Here is a 22,914-nt window from a genome sequence, read left to right as displayed (position 1 = left end):
CTGCCCCCAAGAACTGAAAAGAACAGGCTATAGAAATGCCAAAATCAGATACTCTCATCATTAACTCCCCAGGCATCTTTCTTCCAAGGATCTTTATTATGATACATTAGATCAAAGGAGTTCCTAATTTCTCATTCCTGTTTCTCTACAAGGGATAAAGATAATGTACTTCATATTGTTCTTTGAGGGAAGAGTGATAAAGACCCTCCCCCCCACACTTCTGATACTTCACCATCCCCCCCCCCAGACCTACATACACTCACCCAGAAGGACAGAACTCTTAATACTCAAACCTCATCCAAACAACCATCAGAGCCGCCTCTAAAACCACAGCAGCAACTGGCTCAAAGTTCATCCCAGACCTCCCAGCCCAATGAATGAAGCAACAAGGGTCTAAAGAACTCATCTTACCTCATCTAGCTTCGTTTGGACACAGGGGAATGAGAAAGTAAAACCCAAGGGGAGCTTCTTGTCTTTGATTTGTAGCTTATCCATGAAGTTAGCCAGGCATTCAGCAATGTGGTCAAACAGCTAAGGGCACACAACACAAGAAGATGAGAAGGGAGGGAGAATAACATGGAGATTAAAAGCATACATACACATTGGGCTCGGCAAGGAACTAGCTGAATGTGTGCAAGATACGTATCCCTTCTGAAGTCTTATTTTGCTCACCTATAGAATGAGGGTGACAACTGTACCTGCCCTCAGAGTTACCACAGGGATTAAATGAGTCACACATATAAGGACTTCACAGCAGTTAGTGCTGATTAAATACTGTCTTCCACTCAAACTATTTATCCAAACCACTGTCAAAATAACCCTGTGAGGCAGGGGAAATCATAGCTAAAGCTAGTCAGAAAGTCATCACATACCCTGGGAACAGAACATCCTTTGGTGGCTCTGCCAGAACACTCCTTGTCATGGGTGCACAGCTGACTGTCTCAGAAAGGACAGCCCATCTTACTGCCAAGAAGTATTCTAGCATCCCTGTCTCTTGTGACTGGGGAGGGAATGGGACATTCTCTGGTTGGCATTCATAGAACGAACTTAACAAAATAATAATAATAATAATAATAATAATAATAACAACAACAACAATAACCCATATTTTTCTTCCATTCTAGAAAAGTAATTTCTAAGGAATATTTCAAAGAAGTATCTTTGTTTTTTAACTTCAAAATGAAAAACCCAGTAAGTCCATGAAGAGCACTGAAGAATGTATAGGGTTTTATGGATGGGCAGCCTCACAACTGTGACCATGCCAAGCAGGACCCACAGCTTCTAAGAAAACGCTGTATTTACAATTATCCAGGCTTTCGATCAGTCCCAAGGCCCACCGCCCCATAGCTTCCTTCTTGCCCACTGAGCATCCTCAAAGAGAGGCAGTGACTCCCTCCAGATGCTTAGAGGCTGAGGCCAGAGGCATTCTGGTACAAAAAGTAAGCAGAGGCCAAAGAGACTAAATAGGTGCCACGGGCCAGGTTGACCAGATGGCAAAATCTAAAAGCCAAGGGGGATTGATGAAAATATACCTTTTCCTTTCCAGACAGAAGCAAGGAAGATCCCACTAAACCAGAGGTTCCCAAAATGTGGTCCTAGACCAGCAACAACACCACCATCATACTCTAAATGTAAATTCTGAAGCCCAAACCTAAACCTACTGAACCAAAAACTGCAGGGGTGAGGCCCTCCAGGTAATCCTGAAGCAGGTTTGAGAACCACTGCCCTAAACCCCAAAAAGTATTTGCATTTACAAAGGAATTAAGAGGTTGCAGGTGGCAGGGTAGGCTGAGAGGCCCACTGGCTCCCCAGATGTCTGGGGTATGTTCAGTGGGAGTGATCCAGGAAGACAGGCCAACCCCATCTAGAAGGTGGCCAGCTCTAACAATGTCCTGCATTGATCCTGCCCCTCTGTCTAATCACATGCAAAATTAACCTCAGCTGATGCTGAAACTCTCAATCTCCAAACCAAAACATTCTCAAGAGCAAAAAGATTGGGCAATGACAAAGCTCTCTCACGAAGAGGATCACCAATGCACAAGTGCTAATTACCTTGAGCAGAAGCCAAGTATTTTAACATGACATAGGGTTTTTAGATAGATACTCAACAAGTTCTGATTTTCTGTTGGGAAGTTGATCAGAGACAAAATTTACAAATCACCAACTCCCAGCACCTTCTTCCTGGTACTCTAGTCATCAGAGATGAAGAGGGGGAGCTTTAGAAGGGGGGGAAAGCAAAATGGTTTCCCTCATCCAACCCCGATCCACTGCTCCCTTTCCAACTGTGTTGCCAACGAGGAAAGGCAGTGAAGAGGCACTAAATTATATGCTGCCTGATACAGTAGCCACTAGCCACCTGTTATCTTAATCACTTAAAATGTTAAAAAATTTAATAGTTACTTCTTGAGTCACAACACTAGCCATATTTCAAGTGCTCAATGCCACTACTAGCTAGCTAGTGGCTTCGATATTGCACAGGGCAGGTACAGAACAGTTCTACCATTGCAAAAAGTTCTACTAGACAGTACTTGGTTAAGCAAGAAAGAGCAGACCATCAGCTTCCTTAATTGGAAGACTATCTCCTTTTCTATTAGCTGATGATCTAAGGATAAGATACTGGGAGAAAGAGCTTATACCTTCCTGCCATAAAAAGTCTCAAAGGGCATCATTTCATAAGGTTAGAATGGTTTCCTTTTCCTTATTGGTCTCAGAATCTGTTCACTCCCCTTCCCATAAGATACACTTTAAAAATCTAAAGTGGCCACTATTACAATTTGCAATTCACTGCTCTCAAGTGCAAGTTCATGTGCCTGAAGACAGATTTTATCCAGGAACCCACACTGTCCAGGTTCACAGATCCTCAGAAACCTTTGCAAGTTTAGGGTTTGGTGATTTGGTCTTGGTTTTAATGAAACTTTACGTTTAAAATCCATTTGTTTTCCTCCCAATTAAAAGACTCATACCTACCATCCAAAAAAAAAAAAAAAGGAAAAGGAAAATATAGGGAGAAAAAAAAGCACCAGCAATTCCACCACTAAAATATCCACTATAAATTTCGTTCCAATCTTCTTACCAACTGGTTTCTGCTTCAGGCATATAGTATTCTTTCCCTTCCTTAGGGTGAAATAAACACCTATATTTTCTTCTAATTTTCTTAGGTTTCATTTTTATTTAGCACTTTTCCATTTATTCAAAACTTTTAAAATATCACAATAGCTTTATGTTTCTTCCCGGTGGATCTCAGATTTTTTTTTTTTTTTTTTTCAAATTTGGACTAAACATTGTCTGTATGTCCTAGAGCTATGTGAGAGCTCAAATCTCAGTCTCAAGGACTTTGCCTCCCTTGTCCAACCCCAGCATTAAAACAAGGAAAAGCAGATTTACCCTTAGAGCTGTACCCAGGGACAAATAAAGAGTCTAAAAGTGTCTCCCCCACATGATCTACTTGTGGTCTGAAATTTCCTTCTGAGGAGGTGGCCCAGTGTGGTGAGAACCATACACTAGGCCCCACCTCTTCTAAACTCTAAGGCCTAAGAAAAGGTGACCACACTGGAAGGGCATCTTATTGGATTTCATTTCCTCCATTCACTCTTTTATTGCGTACACACTGGGTAGAAAATACAACAGGAATAACCACTGCTCAAGCTGAGAGTGATCCCTATAGCAGTGCTATCATCCAGGAATGTCTTCAGTGATTGGACTGAGAGAAGTTGAAGGAGCAGGAAGAACACCCCAAGGAAGGTTCTCGCAGAGCAGCTGAAAGGGGAGACCAGGTTCCCTGAACACCCAAGAGCAGAGAATAATGCTGGACCCGTGGCTGATACCCACCACCTGGCCAGATACTTCCGGTGTGGTGGCAGTGAGAGTCCCCTCTCTAGAAGGGATCCCCTGGGGGAACTCTTGGGAGGGACAGCCCCCAAAGGGCCTGCCCCACAAGATTTCTTGTCTGTAGGAGCACCAGCCCCTTCGGGGGCACCTCCTACTCTGGAAGCAGGGCAGGTAGTCGGGATCTAGGACCACCATGTTGCCTAATTCCAGGAAGCACCACTCACATGGACCACATCGTGTGGCCTACCAAGTGGACAGAGCCCCCTAGAGTTGTGCAGATGCAGGTTCTAATGTCATCAATCGGGCTTTGTGTTGTGCCTCTGGCCCCAACCACCCCTATGATCTAAAGCCAAGTCATTCACTCAATCTTTTAAAACGCAATTCCACATCTATAAAGCAGATAACATGAACACTCAGCCTCACAGGGCCAGCATGAGGACAAAAAGAGGAAATGCATACAAAAAGCTTTTGCTCAGCCTGACACACAATGGGTCATCATGTGTCAGCTCCTCCTCCTCCTGACAGTCACTCATCCACTTCAACCCACTTATGACCTTCTGTGAGGGGTGGGGTGTGTGACCTGGTGGCCCAGCTGTGCTGTAAGCCCCGGAGGGGAGAGGCCAGGACTTTAATTCCCAGCAAGGATCACTGCCCAATGCATAGTAGAAGCTCAATATATGTTTGGAGACTATCACAGTGGCAATTCCATCCTTGCTCCTTTTTTTCTGGCTGTTACTGAGAGGATTCTTTCTTGGGATTTCACATTTCTTCTGCATTCACTCCTTTGATTGTTTAGATGCTCTAGAAGCCACAAAGATATGCGGATGACCAAGCAGGATTTGGGGCAATATGTCCACTGCAGTGCCAGGTGGGACAGACTGGATTTTGATGCTTTCTCAATAGGCTTCCATCCCTGTGTGCAAAACCTCTTCTGTTTTAGACAGTCAAGAAGAGAAAGAGCAAATAACCACAAAGGTAAAGGGCCAACTTCCATTTTCATGTGATGCTACGGTAGCAAGTATACACCAAAGAGGGCTGCAGAATGACCACAGTGGCAGGTGGCGGTGTCAAACCACAACTGTGTCTTCTGACTTGCTATTCAGTGGCACCACTGCCAATCACAGGCGTCCGGCAGCGTGGGCCCAGCGTCCTGACAGCAGACTTTCATCGGTAACCAGCCCACGCAAGCAGACCTCAAAAGACATGGCAAATCAAAACACCACCTGCTATGGTACATCCGGACCCCGGGGCCTCATTCACATGTTCCCTGCTCTCTGGCCCGCATGCACCTCTCCTGATGGAGGCACCCCACTCAACCCCCAGGCATAGAAAGAGATCACCAGGCAGACATACGCCAGGAAACCTGAACCTTAGTCAGGGTCTCCTTCCCCCAGACAGAGGAAGAATAGAGTCTGCTCCCGTGGGGCCCAGAGTCCCAGTGGCCGCTCTGAGAGAAGGGTCATACCTGGGTGCCGCTGCCTCGCATGAGGTCCTCAGGGATGGCATAGATCTGGTTCTCCATCTCGACCTTCTGGAGCCCATTGTCTGTTACTCTTACACGAAGCACACGGAAGTTGGTCCCCCCAAGGTCCAGAGCCAGAAACTCTCCATGTTCTATAGAGAGAGGAAAGGCCACTATTAGTTTAGGAAAGACAAGATCTTCACAGAGACCAAGACTCAAAACCCATGAGTCCCTCCATAAACACTGGTCACAACCCTCCACAAACACTTGGAGTGGCCAAGGGGTCTTACTTTTTTCCATAAACAATTATGATGATCTGATTCTTTTTCTTAATGCACCTTTATATTACTTTTAGAATTCACACAATGAGGGGTGCCTGGGTGGATCAGTCGGTTAGGTGTCTGACTTCGGCTCAGGTTGGGATCTCGAGGTTCGAGAGTTCAAGCCCTGCATCAGGCTCCATGTTGACAGCTCAGAGCCCGGAGCCTGCTTGGATTCTGTGTCTCCCTTTCTCTCTGAGCCTCCTCCACTTGCGCTCTGTCTCTCTCTCTCTCTCTCTCTCTCTCTCAAAAATAAAATAAACATTAAAAAATAAAAAATAAAAATTCACACAATGACACAGCCTCACATCCAATGATAGGTACCCACTCCCTCACAAGAGCTAACTATTTCCCAGGGACTTTCAGCCAAGTCCCCATCAAGCTCAAGGGGCCCATCAAGCTCCGTACCAGGAGTCCACGCCTCAGTTTTGCTCTTCGTGCCCCAGGACACCCAGCACACTGCTATAGGCCTATGGGCCCCTGGGTCTTCAGCCAAATTGTGGTCCCCATACAAAATTTACTTTTTAATGTTTGAATACAATGATAGCAATATCCTATGGCAGGATAAGAGGGTCATGTGATGACGCGAATGGGATCCAATGGCTATAAATTAAGAGGCCTAGCAAACCAGCCAATCAGGTGCCCCCCAAAAAGATCCCAGGCTTATTAGAATGTGAGAGAATGCTGACCCAAGGGTATGTAAGACAAGAGTCAGGCCACTCAGCTGATCCACGCAGGCAGGCTACAGAGCGGGGATAAAGGCGGGACAGGGAGACTCCGCAAACACAAGTGGGTCAAGATCTTCAGGTGTCACCAGGAAGGCACAGTCCCTCCTCCCCAGGAAACGAGCAGTGTCGACAGGAAACATCCAGATTCCAGACAATAATACAGCTGGTTGCAGGGACACGCTCCATTGTATGGCACAGAACAAAAGTGCTGAAGAGGCACGGAGGCCAGAGCCAGGGCTGGGGGCTGGCAGGGCAGGCAACGGCTGGGGGAGGTGGGCTCACTCCCTCAGCAGCCTCCCCCACAAGCAGTGGTTCCACCAGTCTTCCACTGCCCTGCCCCACTCCTTCTCGAAGGAAACAGAATTATTTCCTAGGGAATTCACTTATTGGCATATTTGTCAACACTCAGCCCATTTCCAGGTGGGTGACAGCCACTTAAGTACAGCAGAATGGATTGGGAGGGGCAGGGAAAAGCTCTGACTGAATGAGCCAACATGGATCCATTCTGTGTCCAGGCCCTCTCGGCAGCAATAACTGTTTGGCCCTGAGAAAAGCTACTTCTGCCCAGCTCCCTGAGGGCACAACCCACAGCCTAAGAGCACACAACTGTGGTCTGGGAGTAGCAACATACAGAGCCTGGCTCTGGAGCCCACATTACCTGTGTTAGAACTCTGGCCATGTTGGCCATGGCAAGTCCCTGAGCTTCAACTGGCTCATCTCTGAAATGGGAACATCATAGTTCAGGTAGTTGTTATGAGGGGAAAAACTAGACACTGTGCCTTAAACACCCAGCACAGTGCCAAGAACTTAGGACACACTCCATAAGTACTAGAAACTTTCCATCCAGGCCTCCACACACTGCCCAACCCCCACACTGGCGTCCCCCAGGCCCACTGTTAGGGCTGCCTCTCAGACTGAAAAGCTAAATCACCCTCACCAGCGGGGACAGAAGGAACCTGTCCAAGAAAAGCCATTGGAACCTGCCCCAGTGACTTCAGCATTCCTCCTCTGGGGCGCTACTTTTCAGTCCCCTCTCTGGCATCTGGAGAGCCTCCCAACCCCACCAGCTACAGCTGTTAAATAGCTGGGGCAACATCAACCCCAGCTGGGGTGACTCTGCCCCTCTCGTGGCCATGGGCGACTTTTCCAGGCACTCCAGTTCTGAGCCTCCCCTGGTAGTGGGAACCCAGCCAGACTGCAGGAAAAGCTATGTGGTGGTTGTCATGGGGGATGAAAAGGAAAATCAAAGATGAACTGCCTGCATCAGCACTCTGTAGCCTAGGATGCATGCAATGCGCTGAATCGGCGACCACGGGGGTCATGATTCAAGGCCAGCCCAGCCTCCGTTCCCAGGAAGGAATGTCATCCCTTGCTTTCTTTTCAGACTCTGCCGGAACAGACATTCCTCTGCATCCCTCCTCCCCGGCACCCCTTCTGCAAACACATGGGATCACAACTACCACAGCCAAGGACTGTACTCCTCCCAGGGTCTAATGTCTCTGAGGCAGACCCAGCACCAGGACTCCTGGAGCTAAATCCTAAGGTGACCTCGTGGGACAGTGGACAGACCCTTCCTAGTGCTCACCCCACACCATGCGTGAGAGGCTCCCACAGAGCAGTGGTGAAGGGCTGGGCCTTCAGAGATGGGCAGACAGGCTTTGTTTTGAATTCCAGCTCAGCTTCCTCACTACCTATGTGGCCTCTGAGCATGTCACCTCACCTACAGAACATGGCCCCTAATGCTGACTTCTCCCAGGGGTTGTGAGGCGAACATGAAATACCAAACACACTATGCACAAATATGTAGGTTCACAGTAAACCATCAATAAAACTACTGTTCTATTCTTTTGTTGATTATGTAGTTCTTCTCAGGCCCTCCAATCCCTACCTACACCTACTCAAGTGGCTCAAGTCCCACCTCCACCGTGAACCTTTTAGGACATTCCAGAAGCCGAGAGCAGACAGAGGAGTGTATGATGGAGCATGAAGGAGCATCACATCTATGGGCCTGGGACCGTCAGACTAGACAGGGGTGGGAGCAAGGCTCTAGGGCTGGAAAACATGCCCACAGTAGGTTTCTTAAAGTGCACAGCCATGTGACAGAGGACCCAATAAGGTCCAGAGAAATCATTCTGCTGAATTATAGCTGGTAACATATTTGAGGCAACATATTAAGAAAACATCTCCTATTGCATTTGCTCGTTGATGGTTCATTTGTTAAACAAAATGTCTGAATACCAACCAGTTTATACATGAGACCATCAGGTCAGAGGTAAGGTTTCTTTCATTGTTGAGCATGCTGTTATGTCTGGAAAGCAATTTAACTTTCTAAAAATAATAAAATATGAACATCTGATTTTTTTTCTAAAAAAGCTCAAACAGTACAAAAGTGGGAAAAACAAAAAGCAAATCTCTTCTTCTCCAAATAATCACTATTAATGTTTCTTGGGTGTCCTTAGGTACATTTATTTTATAAAGACAGTGGAGGCTGTTAACAGACACATTCAAAGAAAGGGGTTGGAATCACTGGTTCTAAGGACGTTGTGTTTTTAATTTGGAAGACATTGCCTACAAGTTCATGCCTAAGAGTTCTCAACAATTTCCACACAAACCAACAGCTAAGTTTTGTTCTCACCAGGGTCTCATGTTATGTGGCAATTAATCTTTGCCAACTTCTTTGGTCTAAGTGGTATCTCCTTTTTTAAACTTGGTTTCCTTCTTTTGTGTAAGGTTACACTTTTTGAATTGTTAACTGGCCTTTGGAATTCCTTGTTCTGTGAACTTTCTAGTCACATCTTTTGCCTTTTTTTAAAATACATTCATTATTTTCTTAATAGCCTAAAAGAGCTCTTTGTATATTAAAGAAAATAGTTTTTTGGTTGTATATTTATAATTATTTTTTCCAGTTGGATATCTGTCTTTTCATTTTATTTGCGGCATTTTTGGCATGCAGAAACTTTTTAATTTTTATGTTGTCAAAGTATTTGTGGTTTCTGGGTTTTAGGTTTTGTCCATAGAAATTCTGAAGATTACAGTAGTAGCCCTCCCTTTCTAACACCCCCCAACTCCTCCTAAATGTGGCCACCATCGCTGCTAAAATAAAGGAAGTGAAGTTCCACTTGAGGTTTATTTGAAAGATCAAATTAATCTTCTGTATTTCTTTGTTGTTGTTGTTGTTGTTGTTGTTGTTGTTGTTGTTGTTGTTGAAGCTCCCCCACCCCATCCATCGCTCACAGTAGGCACATTGCTAGGGGCACCCAGCTGCTCGCCACATGGCCACCATTTTCCCTTGGCCACCATTTTCGTGTAAATTGGCCCAGGTGGGAGAACCCCCTTCATAAAATTCAGCTGTGGAGAACGTGGGCATTGATCCCACTACTTCTCACATGCTAAGCAAGCACTCTACCATTTGAGCTAATTTCTCAGTTCCCGCTCTTTTTTTAAGGTGATTTTATAGCAAAATGAAGACAGAACCCCGTCTTCATCTCTCTCATCCCTGGGACAGAGTTCAGACTTCATCATTGGCATCTGGATGACTGTGGTAATGAAACAATGGAAAGGCAGAGGCAGGTATAAGGGAGATTGAGTTGACTGAGAGCCCAACACGTAGGTGTTTTTAATGGAAGATAAACTAACATTTGTTAAGTGATGGTCACTTTGTTTATAAGCATTAGTCATTAATTACCTCAGCAACCCTATGGGGCATTAAAATCCCAATTTTCCTGATGAAAAAACCAAGACTCAGGTCAAGTAACTGAAACCAAGATTCATAATTCAGGTCTGGTTCTCTAGCAAAGTTTTCTATTGCGATGAGCAAGGAGGTTCCTTCATGGGAAAGTTGTAAATCCTCAAATAAGGAATTCTTCTTTAATAATGCCAAAAGTATATAATGCCAGAGGTCACCAGCAACCTCCAAGCTGGCCTGGGTGTCAGAGGAAGTGATACTGTAGTTCATAAATTGAGTCATTTGATTAAGGTCACGCAGGGATAAATGACTGCTGGGTCCATCTGACCTCAGAGCCCATGCCTATCCCACTGCACCATACCCATGTCTCTCGTTCCTGGAAGCTGAGGAGGACCTGGCACAGAATCCAGGATGAGGCAAATAAGCCTCAGAAAGCCTGAAAAAGAAAGCAAAGACACCCTAATCTTTTATCAGTGACTGCAGTCCATCTCCACCCCCCACCCCCAGGCCTACTGGATGGCCAAGTGCTCTCGGACTTGAACGGGAGCTGGCAGACACACATCCTCTGGCCAGAGGTGAAGCGTCCTTCTCCCCCAGGAGCCCAGAACCTTCCAAAGCTTGTTGATGCAGGCTTTTTCGTAGCCACAAGTTGCTGCTATCTCAGACAATCACATAGAAACTCTGTTCCCACCAGGCCCTCTCTGCTGAAGGTCCTCCTAATTAAAAGCATTTCCCTCCACAACCAGACAAGAGAAGAGATACTAACCCTCTTCTGAAAGAAAACAAGGACTCAAAGAAGCGCTGCTGGCACCCAGTGAAGAGGAACTGGCGACAGGGGCATTAAGTCACACCACCCTCCAATCCCCATCAAATTGCCCAACAGTTAAGATCCGAGGTGTTCTGTCTGGCAGAGTGTGTTTGTTGGATCCTGGACTACCATTCTGCCCACTTGCAGTGAGGCTCTTATCAAATACATAAGGTCAGCAAGATAAAAGGGTTTCAATTTCTCCTGGGAACTCACCTGTCTCAGGGAAAGGCTGAGGAAAACTAAAATGGCATTAGACTGGCCACCTGAACGTGACAGTCCCCATCAGGTTGGTGGATCAGACACCAGAATGTGTCGGAGCAGGCCGTAACTCCCTCATTGTTAACAGCACACAAATACGTGGCCTGTACCTGGCAATGTCCACACAATTTTTGAGGAACGAAAGGCAAGGGCCAACTGAATTTTCCAACAGGATCTATTTTCAATCATTAAGTACTTGTCACTAATTAAAATAGCTCCACCACCTGTTCCTCCCAGCAGCACTTGCAGCACTGCGCCCACCAGTGCTCTAACAGTGACTTGCAAACAGCTTTGGTTTGGTTTTGTCTTTTGAAGCAACAGTGACCTTCGTCAAAGGCAACCACATTCTTTTAGAAGGGGCAGTGCCCCGCAGGGTTATGGTTGGAGCCAGAGCCCAGTCCCCTCACCCCAGAGCTTCTTCAGAACCACAAGCTCCAGAAGCCTCTTTCTGAATAAGCGGCTTTTACGCAGCATTCCCAGAGTTCTGGGATCCTTGAAGGTGGTGAATCTGGCCTCAGTGGGTCAAGGAAGGCCAATCAAGGTACAACCTCACCCCCCACCTCCTTACTTCCAATTATATCTCTTTCCTCTACTTTCACTGTCTTAGATATGGGGTTCTACATAAGATTTCATTTTGTTTAAGGTTGGGAATGGGGTCCACTACTAAAACCAACATTTTAAAAATCACTATGTTGAGAGTCAAACACTGAAAATCTATTCTAGGCCCTGCCAACAAAGTGCCTCCCAGTCTGCAATTAGCTATTTCAACACTGGGCACTGAACACAACACTCACCGCTTCTCGGCTACCTGGTGCTGTGTGCAACCCAGTACCTGACCGTACGGGGAGAAAGGAAGTAGTTAGATGCACTGTGGCTAGTACATGGTAGGAGCACCAATAAGAAGGAATGATTGGTTGCTTGGACAAGGACGGCTTCTTGGGAAGCAACACAAGACAGCCAGGTCTGAGAGGATGGGATGAAGTTGCCAGACATGGAAAGGGGGACATACATAAGGGTGCGGAAGTTGATGGTGTGTTCAGAGAATGGCACATCAGGAGTGGTTGCAACGTAGGGATCCTACAGCATGGCTACATACATGTAGCAAATGCCAATGCCAAGAACGCCGGATTTTAAGCACAGGGTTAGCTTTGTTTTCAAGAGGTCTTCAGTAGCACTGTGGATGACGGGTCTAGAACCAGAGCTGGTGAGGAGGATGCCACAAGACTCTTGGGCCAAGCAATGATGAAGCCCTGGTTTCCAGGACTATGTACAATAGTCAACCACCTCTGTTTGCTCAAGATTGACATGGGACTTTCAGTGCTAAAACTGGGAGCGTGCCAGGCACACCAGGATGGCTGGTCACCCCAGGGCCATGTTATATCCAACCATAAGGTCATCCCCTCTTGTCATCTAATGCCAGACACATGCAGCCTTGAACCATGAGGTAGGTCAAAGACACATATCCACACTTTCACATCCAGTCCCTGAAATGGCCCTTTCATAATTCAATGCCCCAAAAGGGAGTAGCTCCTGCCTGCCCTGCCATAGCAAGAACACCTCCAGGGGCCCCAGATGACTGCACTGAACATTCAATCTTCTTCCATGGAGTAGCCCTGGGTTGGAGATCCTGTTTATTCTTTAGTTTTCAAGGGCCTGCTAGCATACTGCAATAGACTGCTCTAAGAATGTATGGCATGATCTCCAACCCAAGTCCTGGATAGGTAATCCAGCAAAACTATCTTCGGCAGACACAGGTTTTGAGGCATGTTATTTCCCATGTACCTGGAACCACCACAGCCACTACCACATCTGGCAGCCTTTTTTTAAGCCCCAAGATCCCTACTACCCCATTACCATACAATGCTGGACCCCACTCAATAGCTCAGAAATAAAGTAACTCCATGTTATTAAAGGTATCAAATGACACAGTCAATGCTGGGTCTACAGCAATCAAGGAATGGGGTAATCTGATCTTCTACGCCATTGGTCTTCTAATCATTTAAGTAATAAGATGCCAAATGCCAAAATGTAAAACTGGAGAAAAACAGAGCTGCACCAATTGAAGGAAAGGGGCTGGAGGACCTAAACACATTAGGTGCCCCCCAAACCTCCCAGAACACCACCGGAAAGCACCATCCTGGTGTTTTGATACTCAGGAAACGTTTCTTAAGCTCGAAATATGTTCCAGTCACAGAAGTGTTGCATTCACTCCATAGATGTGAAACCACCCTTCAAAGGATTAAAATATGTTTCAATACTTTGTAGGCTCTGAGTGTGTTAAGATTTTCAGGCAGGCAGACCAGGGGTTCAAATCCGGTTTTAACATATATTAGTCATACAATTTCAAGTAAATTATTAGAAACCTGATACTCGAGTTTCATCATCTGTTAAAATGGAATAGCAATAACCTTCTCTCTAGCACCACCTCTCCACTCCCCAAGGCACAGGGGTGTGCACGTGTGCACACACACACACACACACACACACAGAGTTTTGGGCCAAGATTCAATGCAATGAATGTGTGAGGTGTTTGGCACAATGCCAGCCACATGTAAATGTTTAATAAACTCTAGCTACTATATTATATGAAGGCCTCTTATCAATACAATCTTTGGCTTATTCCAGGCACCATAAAAATCCACTAACTTGTGTTGTGTGCTGGTTGATCTGACTCCACTGCACGCCTGTTGATATAATGCTGAGCAACCAAGATAAGGACTCCTTTCGGGTTTTAACAGCCACTGTGCAACCTATCAGCAGCCTAGTTTTTTTCATATCATGTGCTTGCATTACACGACTGAGTATCACTCTATAATCATTTCATCTGTGTAAGCCTTACCTCTCCAAGGACGATTTTCACTCTTCAGAGGCAGGGCACAAGGCAGCTTAGCACAGTGCTGCCTCACAGAGGACCAGACTCGGTGGGGACTCTTTGGAGCCAAACTGAAGAGGTAGACCTGAGTTACTAGGAGAATGAATGCCCTGTGCTAGCAGGGGGTGGAGGGTGAAGGTGGCAGATAAGCATAAAATGCACTGCTTGGGATGTGCCTAAGTACCCAAGCATTGGCACACAGCTGGCTGGCTTAAAATCAAACCCTTCCATTTGCTCCCTATGTGACTTTGGGCAAGTTGGCTAATCAAACAAATCTGGTTTCTTTTTCCATATAATGGGGTTCATAGTGCCTCCCACTGGGTCACTGTCAGAATTAATGGGATTGCTCAAATACAGTGCTTAGCACAGTAGTTGGCATTTAATAAGCCTACAGTTGTAATATCACCATCACCATCACCATCATCATCATCATCATCATCATCCCCTACTCTCCAAGGAGTTCAATCTGGCTAGATAGTAAAGATGTAGTCACCTATGAAAATAATTAACAATTTAGGGAAGTGGGGAATTATCAGATGATCAATACAGCAAAGCCTTCAACTCACTCTGCCTTACAAGGCATTTTTATATCTAAACAATCTTGCCTAACAAGAGGGTGATAAAAACACTACAAAGATATTTTATTTCTAAATTGGGACTTGCATCTGAAAAATTCGTAGATTCTCGTGTGGGTTGTACTTGGGCTTCTTATTTTGACGGTACAAAGCCAACCTGTATTTATGACGTATTTACAAAGATGCTAGTCCAATTTGCTCTAGAAACTTTTGTTCAGCAACATGAGCTGATGTAAATTATGAACCTAATGGGCACGGAGTGAGGACTACATCTGCTTAAATCTTTAAACCCAAACTCTTCACCTCTGCCATTCACTGGCCATGTGTGACCTTGGCAATCACCAACCTTCTTTTAGCCTCAGTTGCCTTATTTTTAAATTGGAATGTCTCTCTGACAGAGTTTGCATGGGGAATAAAACTGATTATTTATGTGAATAGCCTATCACAGACATTGTGGATACTCATTAAATGGTATCAATTATTCTCACGTTAACTTTTAAGATGGAACTGTCCTCTGAAAACCACATCCCTGTGATGTATGCAGTAGGCCCCCCAACAGGACTGCGGGTGGGGCTGCACCACAACACAAGCACAGCCATAGTTTAGGTTAGGGCTGCCTCCAGAGAGGTCAGAGATGATGGGGTCCCTGGCAGATACAAATGAATGCTTTCTTTATTCAATGCTGTACTGCAAAAAACAAAAGAAGGGAGGGGAAGGGTATAGAAAACAAATATTGGTAAGGATAAGGGAAAAGCAGAACTCTCACATCGTTGGTAGGAGTGTAAAATATAAAATGGAATGGGGTTCAACCACTTTGGGGAAGGTCTTGCAGTTTCTTAAATATACACCAAACTTTATGGCCCAGAAATCCCACTGCTAGTTTTTGACCTAAGAAAATGAAAACGTGAGTCCACAAAGAGGCTCGTGCAAAAATGTCCACAGCTGCTTTAGTTCTAATAGGCGAAACCTGGAAACAGCCCAGGTGTCCATCAGTATGCATGTCATATAGGATTCCAATCATACCATGAAATCAGCAACCAAAAGGAATGAAATACTGATTTACACAACATGGATAAAGCCGACATTATAATGGATAAATGAAGCCTTGCACAAAGAGTAAATACCGAATGACTACATTTATGGAGAGTTGTTCAACAGGCAAAACTAATACACATGGAAAATTTTAACGTTATTGCTTCTGGGGTCAAGGACAGGGATTGCCTGGGAAGGAACATGAGGGAACTTTCTGGGCTGATGGTAATATCCACTATCTCAGTGGAGGTTGTATTAGATATATACACTGTATTACAAGTATTATGTATTTGTCAACTCATCAGATGATACTTACAATTTGTCATTTCATTGTATGTAAATTTTACATTAAAAACAACAAATATTGAAATCTAGTTAGTAATGTGCATATTGAAGTTTTAGGGTTGAAAATAAACTGATTTCTGTCATTTACTTTGCAAATGCATCAAATAAAACAAGAGGGACTGATGGGTTAGGACTGAGGAGTTTGGTAAGGCAAATCTAGTAAAATACCAACATAGAAGAATCTAGATAGTCCGTATATAGATGTCTGTTATAGAAATCTTTCAACTATTTATGGGAGGTGGGGGTGGGGAGGGGGAAGGAGAGGCAGAGGAAGAGAGAGAATTTTTTTTATATACCCTGACTGACAGTCATGTGAATAAGATATTCTTGGCCCATCTACATATATTTCATCTTTATCTGTGCCAACTATGTTTCTTTGCATTGCATGGTCCACACAATCTATGAAGTGTAGATGTTTTAGTATCGGTCCCCACGGGCTCATTGGCCACTGGCATTCCCTTCCTTCTCACACAGAATTCAAACCATGACTTGGAGGTTCATTTTTCTTCAGTGTTAATGGAGGCCTCCATCATAAATGGATGGCCTGAAACTTCCTGAAGTCTCTCCCACATTTTCTACCATGAGTTTCACTACCATTAGACAGCTGGGGCCCATACAAACAAGAGTTGGAACCTGGTCCTCGCTCCAAAATGCAGGGCCCTCTCTCAGTGAACTTGGTGCTGGCCATGCCTCACAGAGGTGGGTTGTGGCCACACAGACTCGTGTTTACAGAACATGAGACGGTCACATATCCAATTCCCCCTTAATTCATGGATCACCAACCCCCTGATGGTTCTTTTTACAAGTGAGAAAATGGAGGACCAGGGCACACACTGCTCTAACCTGTTCTAAGCTGCTCTAAAGCACACAGCTTGAATTCAACCCCATTTAAACTAGAATTCTATCCTCCCCCTCATGACACACTGCCCTGAAACCACTTCCCTCCCCACCAAGTAGTCAATTGTACAAATGCCAGTCTAGGACAAGACTGGGTGAGGAGCCTTTAAGGCAGTAGCTTTCAAACTGCAAGCTGGAAAAAACTCAGCAGCTCCTGACTAGCAGCTTTTTTTAAAGAACAGACTGCAATGTATCTGACTACATCACACTTAACAATAGACATTGGCCCCTGAAACTTGTTCCAGCTGTACATAAATAATTATACATATGTGTTTCTTGGTATGAGCCTGTAGTCCAGAAAAGTTAGACAGCCACTGACTTAAAGATTAGGTCCTTCTAGATCAGAGATTTAGATCCCAGGTTTAATCACCCAGATTCAAAAAATAATACTGGCAAGGAACAGGCTGTGGAAGGACATTGTGGAAAAGTCATCACTTGAGTAAAGCCCCTAGCCTTCTGTGGGAGAGACACATAACCACCAGTAGCAGCAACAGAACCCAGGCTGTGTCCTGGGCCAGGAAGCAAACACAGCAGCAAGGCCCCATGGGCTGTGTGACCAATTTAGGGGAGAGGCAGAGATCCCTATAAACAACTGACCCCAAGGGTCTCCCTCTCAGCCCTTCACTGGGGTGCCAATAACAAAGCAGAAATTTCATTGTTTAAATATTTTTTTAATGTTTATTTATTTCTAAGAGAGAGAAAGAGAAAGCATGAGCGGGGGAGAGGCAGACAGAGAGGAAGACACAGAATCTGAAGCAGGCTCCAGGCTCTGAGCTGTCAGCACAGAGCCCAATGTGGGGCTCAAACTCACGAACCATGAGATCATGTGAGCTGAAGTCGACGCTTAACCAACTGAGCCACCCAGGCGCCCCCAGAAATTTCATTTTTGATAGGCTTTACCTACTGAAGAAGTCAGTCCTTAATGCCACATTCCATAACTCTGAGCCAGCACTAACAAAGCATAAAACCTTGATGTTGACCATTTTAAATTGCATTCCCTCATGTTCCCCTCCCCAATTTCATTTTCCTTTCTTGATTTCCAAAAGCAACCCCTATCATTCATCTTGTGTATATATTCCATATTACAGCCTAATAATTTCATGATGTGTGTCTGTCCATAAGCAATGCACGACATTGAGGGATTTTCTTAAAGTTACATCCAACTAGGAGGAGGTATGTGTCCTTCCCCAATGTTTCACTCACAATTTTTTAGAAGTATCTGTATTAATATATGTTCATTTATGTAACATGCCACATAGTTATTCCATCCACAGGGATATTCCATAAACTGTTTCCAATATGCTGTCATTATAAGCAACAGTGTTATGAACATTCTTGAACATGCCTCCTTGGGTTCATATGGAAGTCTGTTCAAGTGACAATATAGTTGGACGTAGTATTACTGAGTTATCAAATACACATACCTTCAACTTGACTAGTTACTGACAACCTCGTGTACCAGGAAAACTACTATTAATAGTTCAGTGTGCGTCCTTGGGACTTTATGTACCTGTACACACACACATAAATATATGTGAGTTTACAGAGTATGAATATAGGTAAGTCTATCTCATGCTTTATAATGGGTGCAAAGGACTATTTCCTGCATGAATTGACCAGAGCCCAACTGATGGACACTAAGGGGTTTTCCCCAATCACAGTATTTCAGAGAACTTTTTTTGCGCATCGATAACTAGCACACTGGTTCTAGTACAAATGTAGAACAGATTGGGACTGCCAGATCCACCACTTAATTTTACAAAGGAGAAAAAGCCGAGTCCTGGAGAGCTAAGGTGAGGAGCTGGCCCAAGGACCCCAGCAAGTGAGAAACAAAGGGGCTGAGGGCTGGGGTTCCTACAGTCTGGTCTCCAGCCCTCTTAGGCGGAACTTGCTTCTGCTTAAGTGAATAAAACATTCCAATACACGTCATCCCCATTTACCCTGTAGAGTTTGACATTATCAAGAGGCACTCTGTGTATCACAAAAGTCATGTAAAATCTCCGTTTCCGTGTGGAAAGGAGGTCAGGCAAAAAGGATCTTGCCCTAGATCCTTCTGCTCCAGAAGGCTGCGAGAGTCAGCCTCTGACTCTTATCCTCAGTCCAGGCACCTCACGTTCACGGAGGCTAAGTACATGCTTGCTGCTTCAGCCTGGCACGCAGACGGGACTCCCAGGACTCCAACCTGAGGTCAGGGAAGAAGAGTCAGTGACCACATAGCACAGTAATCGATGCAAACTCTGAGGCAGAGGGAGGTGTCCAGGCCTCCAAGCTCAGGAAAGCAGTGAGAATTTTAAATGCCGGTCTCAAACCTAGTTCTCCTCAGCAAATTTATTCACCTACTTATACTTAAGCCAGACATCCAGCCCCAACCGCATTTCAAATAATTTCAGCTGCGCTTGTGTTCTCTGGTGCTGAGTGCACAGGCTCACGCGTGCACGCACACACACAATGGGCTGGGTGCAGTCTTGATGCCTGACCTTTGGCATATATGAGTTTGAATCCTGACTCAGCCTCTCATTAGCTGTGTGACCTTAGGCAAGTTATTTGACCATCCAAGCATCAAATTCCTCCTCTTAAAAAAAAAAAAAAAAAAAAAGTAGACAAAATTTGGACTTACCTTATAGGGTTTTATCAAAAGTAAATGAGTTACTGTGTGTAGGTGCTCAGAAAAGCTCTTAGCCCACAAAAATTTAGTAAATATTCAGGGTACTTGCCTTGTGGTGGTATCTGAAATAAAACAATGTCCCTGGCCTGAAGGAGCTAGTAAATTTATCAGAATGTCAAATAAAACAATAGAAGCGGGTGTGGCTGCAGGTCAGAGGGAGTGGCAGGTACAGTAAACAGTGCCAATCTGGAGGGTATACGAGGGATACCCAAGAACTGGAGGAGGCCACTCACCTCAAGGAACTCATGGAAGGGCTGAGACATATACTCAGAACAACCCTGAACAAGGTCACACCCTCAGTGCCGGGTCCAGGCTGAGTCCCAGGGCAAACATACTTGTTTTACAAATCGTAGGAAGGTACAAAGTCTTGTCAGACAAACCAGGCCCCCAGAGGCTCTCAGGCAGGTTAGCCTCAAGGGCCCACATGGGATAGAAAATCTGAAGGCATATGGCACGTGGATAAGCCTCTCCTCCCTCAGGCTCTCGGGAATCTGTGCTTGCTGTTTCCTCCACTGCCCTGGCAGCTGCCCCTGGGGCTCTTTCTCCCAACCCTCCACATGTGGGTAGTTATCCCACACTGCTCACCCCTCCCGGCCCCCACAGGTACCTCATCCCTCAAACAAATGGATACTGTGAGCAGTAAGTGAAACAAGCTGTGTGAATGTGCTGACACAACTGAGTTGCATCCCCTCTCTGAGGATGTTGCCGCCCCTAGACAGCAGGGTTCGACATCCCAGCATCACCTCCGAGTCCTCTGTGTCTGCCCAGTACATCCCACCAGGGCCACGCTCTGTCTCTACCAGCTGCCCGTCATCCACTGCTGCTGCTGCCGTTCTGCCCACACCCCTCGAGAACTTGGTTACTCCCTAGTGCTCACTGAAGAAAAACTCACAGTTTCAGGTGTGCACGCAAGGCTTTCTGTGATCTAGCCCAACCTACCTTCCAACTTCTACCTTCACCATGACCTTTTACTCTGGTTTCCTGGATGCTGCATCATGAAAGCTAGGGTCTATATCCAAATAAGGGGATTAAACAAAGCCTGGCGGGGTCATGCGCACACCTTCAGAGCCCTTAATACCTTAAGCTGCACCGTGGCTCTTCATGTTGTCCCAAGTGTATGTGGACCTCAAGTATTCTTTTCTCACAGAGTTCAAGAAACAATCTAGGACAATCTGTACTGTACTGTTTCTCCAGCAAGGCTGTGGAATGTGCCACGTAGAGTGACTGCCCTGGCCCATGGCTGTGACCCCCTTAAATGTGTTTGTCCTCCATCACCCTGAGGACAGAGTGTGCCAATCAGCCTGTCTCAGCACATGGACAGGAAACAAATGGTTGCCTGCTTGCCCCATTTTCCTGTCTACCCCACCCTATAGACTTCACTAAATTTCCTGTATGCTTAACCTAGCCAGGGCTAGTTTCTGATGCGTGAAACCAAAGAACCTTCACTGATACATCACTCTTTGGGACCCTGAGCCAGGCCACCCAAATCTTCCCCAAGCAATGGAGCACCCAGAGCCAACACCCCCTACCCCAGGGCAGTACCTGTCCCATCTGGAGTAGACCTCACAAAGGTGGGCAGCATTTTCACTGAAGCAGTGGGGTGGGTGGTGGCTCCAAGCCCTTTTTCCATCTCCTTGCGGAACCGCTGAGAGATCTCCAGAAGGTTCTCATCAGAAAGACGCATGTGGTAGAGATACTGGTCGACCTGCAAAGGGGGAAACAAGAGTACAGACCTGTAGTTTAAATCAGTTGGTACAGCCATCTATGTGGTAGAACATCACTCAGTCCTTCGAAAGAATAAAGTCTATTATGTACAGAAAATTATTATTAAAGACCATTTACTTGGAATCTATTTGACAAGACGGTTAAAAAAAATACTAAACTCAAATTTCTCAAATGAAAAAAATAGGTTTAACTTTATTTCTGGAGAGTGGTGAAGTTGAGGGGAAAGGCACACTGGGGAAGAGGAAGAGTTCTTTCCAGAAAGGCTGAGTTTAAAAGTCTGTGACAATATCCTGGGAGCTGGGGTTCTTTACTGACCCCCACACACCTCAAGGCCAGTCATGGCAATCCTGTTATCCCCCACCCTAGGCCGAGCAGCCGGCTCCTCTTGCCTCACTTACACAATCCCCAATTCTGCCTTTACCTCTTTCATCTAATTTCTGCGCCTAGCCAGACTCTAACCATTCCCCTGCTTAAACCTTCCAGTGGCTTCCGATGAGAACCAAACCTGAAATCCTTCCAAGGCCCCACATGATCTGGCCTCTCGCCACCTCCTAAGCTCATCGCTTGTCTCTGCACTCCTTGTGCAAACCCTACCCTTGGTTCAGTCCTTCCCTGCCTCAGAACCCATGCACAGGGGCCCTCACAGCTCTTTGTTCCATCCCATTTCTTCAGCCCCCTCCAGACCTCTCTCCATGGAGGCCTCCCATCCTTCTAATGAAACAGTCAGGCCTCCCATTATTCCAAAAACTCAGAGTTTTCCCTTCACAACACCATCCATAATATGAATTTCTTGGTGTCCAAACCATAAGCACCAAGGCCAAGAAGAACCACATCTGTGTGTTCACCCCTGCATCCCTGGCATGTGGCTGACACAGAATAGAGCCTCTACATAAATAGCAACACAAGCTCTCCTGTCCTCAGAGGCAGAGACAGCTCTCCCTATTTATGTCATTGATCTTATTCCCAACATAAAGTTACATGTACTTGATTTACTACTCAAAGAGGCATTAGGAGTCCCTCTCACAGTTTCCTCCTTGGAAGTTCTAGTCTGCCTTGGCCATGGTTGGTCCCAGTTTTCTCCTATCAGGAAAAGGTCTGATAGACTTCCATCCAAGGAGGCACACAAGTTTCCGCGATATCCTCAGCAGCAGTGTCCAGGACAGGTGACACTGCTGGCCATGGAAGGGTAGACCAGACACAATCAGGGACCTCGGATCAAGCCCCAGCTGCCCCCTCAAGGGGTGAAGGTTACGGTCCTCTCAGCATCATCAGCAAACTGAGAGACTTCAAGCAACCCTGCTATTCCCTGCTCTGAAATGTCAGGGTCCCCTGACAGCAAAGCTTGGCTGATGACCACTGCCCCTGTTATTCCTGTGGGAGACAAGTAAGCACCTGCCTGCCCCTGCCCTTGCTCAACTTTGACAAAGAAGCACACATTTTTATAATTAGAGTTTCCAGACAAATGTGCTTGTTAGCATTATAGCCTGTTACAGTTTCCAGCCTTTTTTGTTGGGCCGTCTAGAATTTTTTTTTTAACCAAACTTGCAGCCTAAGATTTCCAGAGGAACAGCAAAAGGTGCTTAATCCTTTGAGAAAAGAACTCGGTCTGTTCAGCAGAGACAGTCCCCCTACTCACGTCTTCTCTATTCCAGGCTGTATCCTAACTCCCTATGGGGTCTGGGGCACATCCTCCCCTTTGGGCCTCTTTCTGCCC

General features: G+C 45.7%; 1 protein-coding gene across 3 annotated transcripts in view; it reads right to left on the bottom strand.

Moving 5' to 3' along the window:
• Positions 1-22,914, bottom strand: part of HK2 (hexokinase 2) — a 61,924-nt gene that overhangs the window by 21,535 nt on the left and 17,475 nt on the right. For all 3 annotated transcript variants that reach the window (XM_045446616.1, XM_045446617.1, XM_045446618.1), the window contains exons 2-4: positions 21,018-21,180; positions 5,294-5,442; positions 412-531 (exon numbers count right to left, since the gene is read on the bottom strand). In XM_045446616.1, the coding sequence (XP_045302572.1) occupies positions 412-531; positions 5,294-5,442; positions 21,018-21,180 (432 nt within the window). The remainder of the gene's footprint in view (positions 1-411; positions 532-5,293; positions 5,443-21,017; positions 21,181-22,914) is intronic.

The sequence above is a fragment of the Leopardus geoffroyi genome, chromosome A3 (genome assembly GCF_018350155.1).
Source record: "Leopardus geoffroyi isolate Oge1 chromosome A3, O.geoffroyi_Oge1_pat1.0, whole genome shotgun sequence".
In the NCBI taxonomy this organism is placed as follows: domain Eukaryota; kingdom Metazoa; phylum Chordata; class Mammalia; order Carnivora; family Felidae; genus Leopardus; species Leopardus geoffroyi.
Note: the sequence above shows the minus strand (reverse complement) of the source record. Positions and strands in the feature narration are given on the sequence as shown.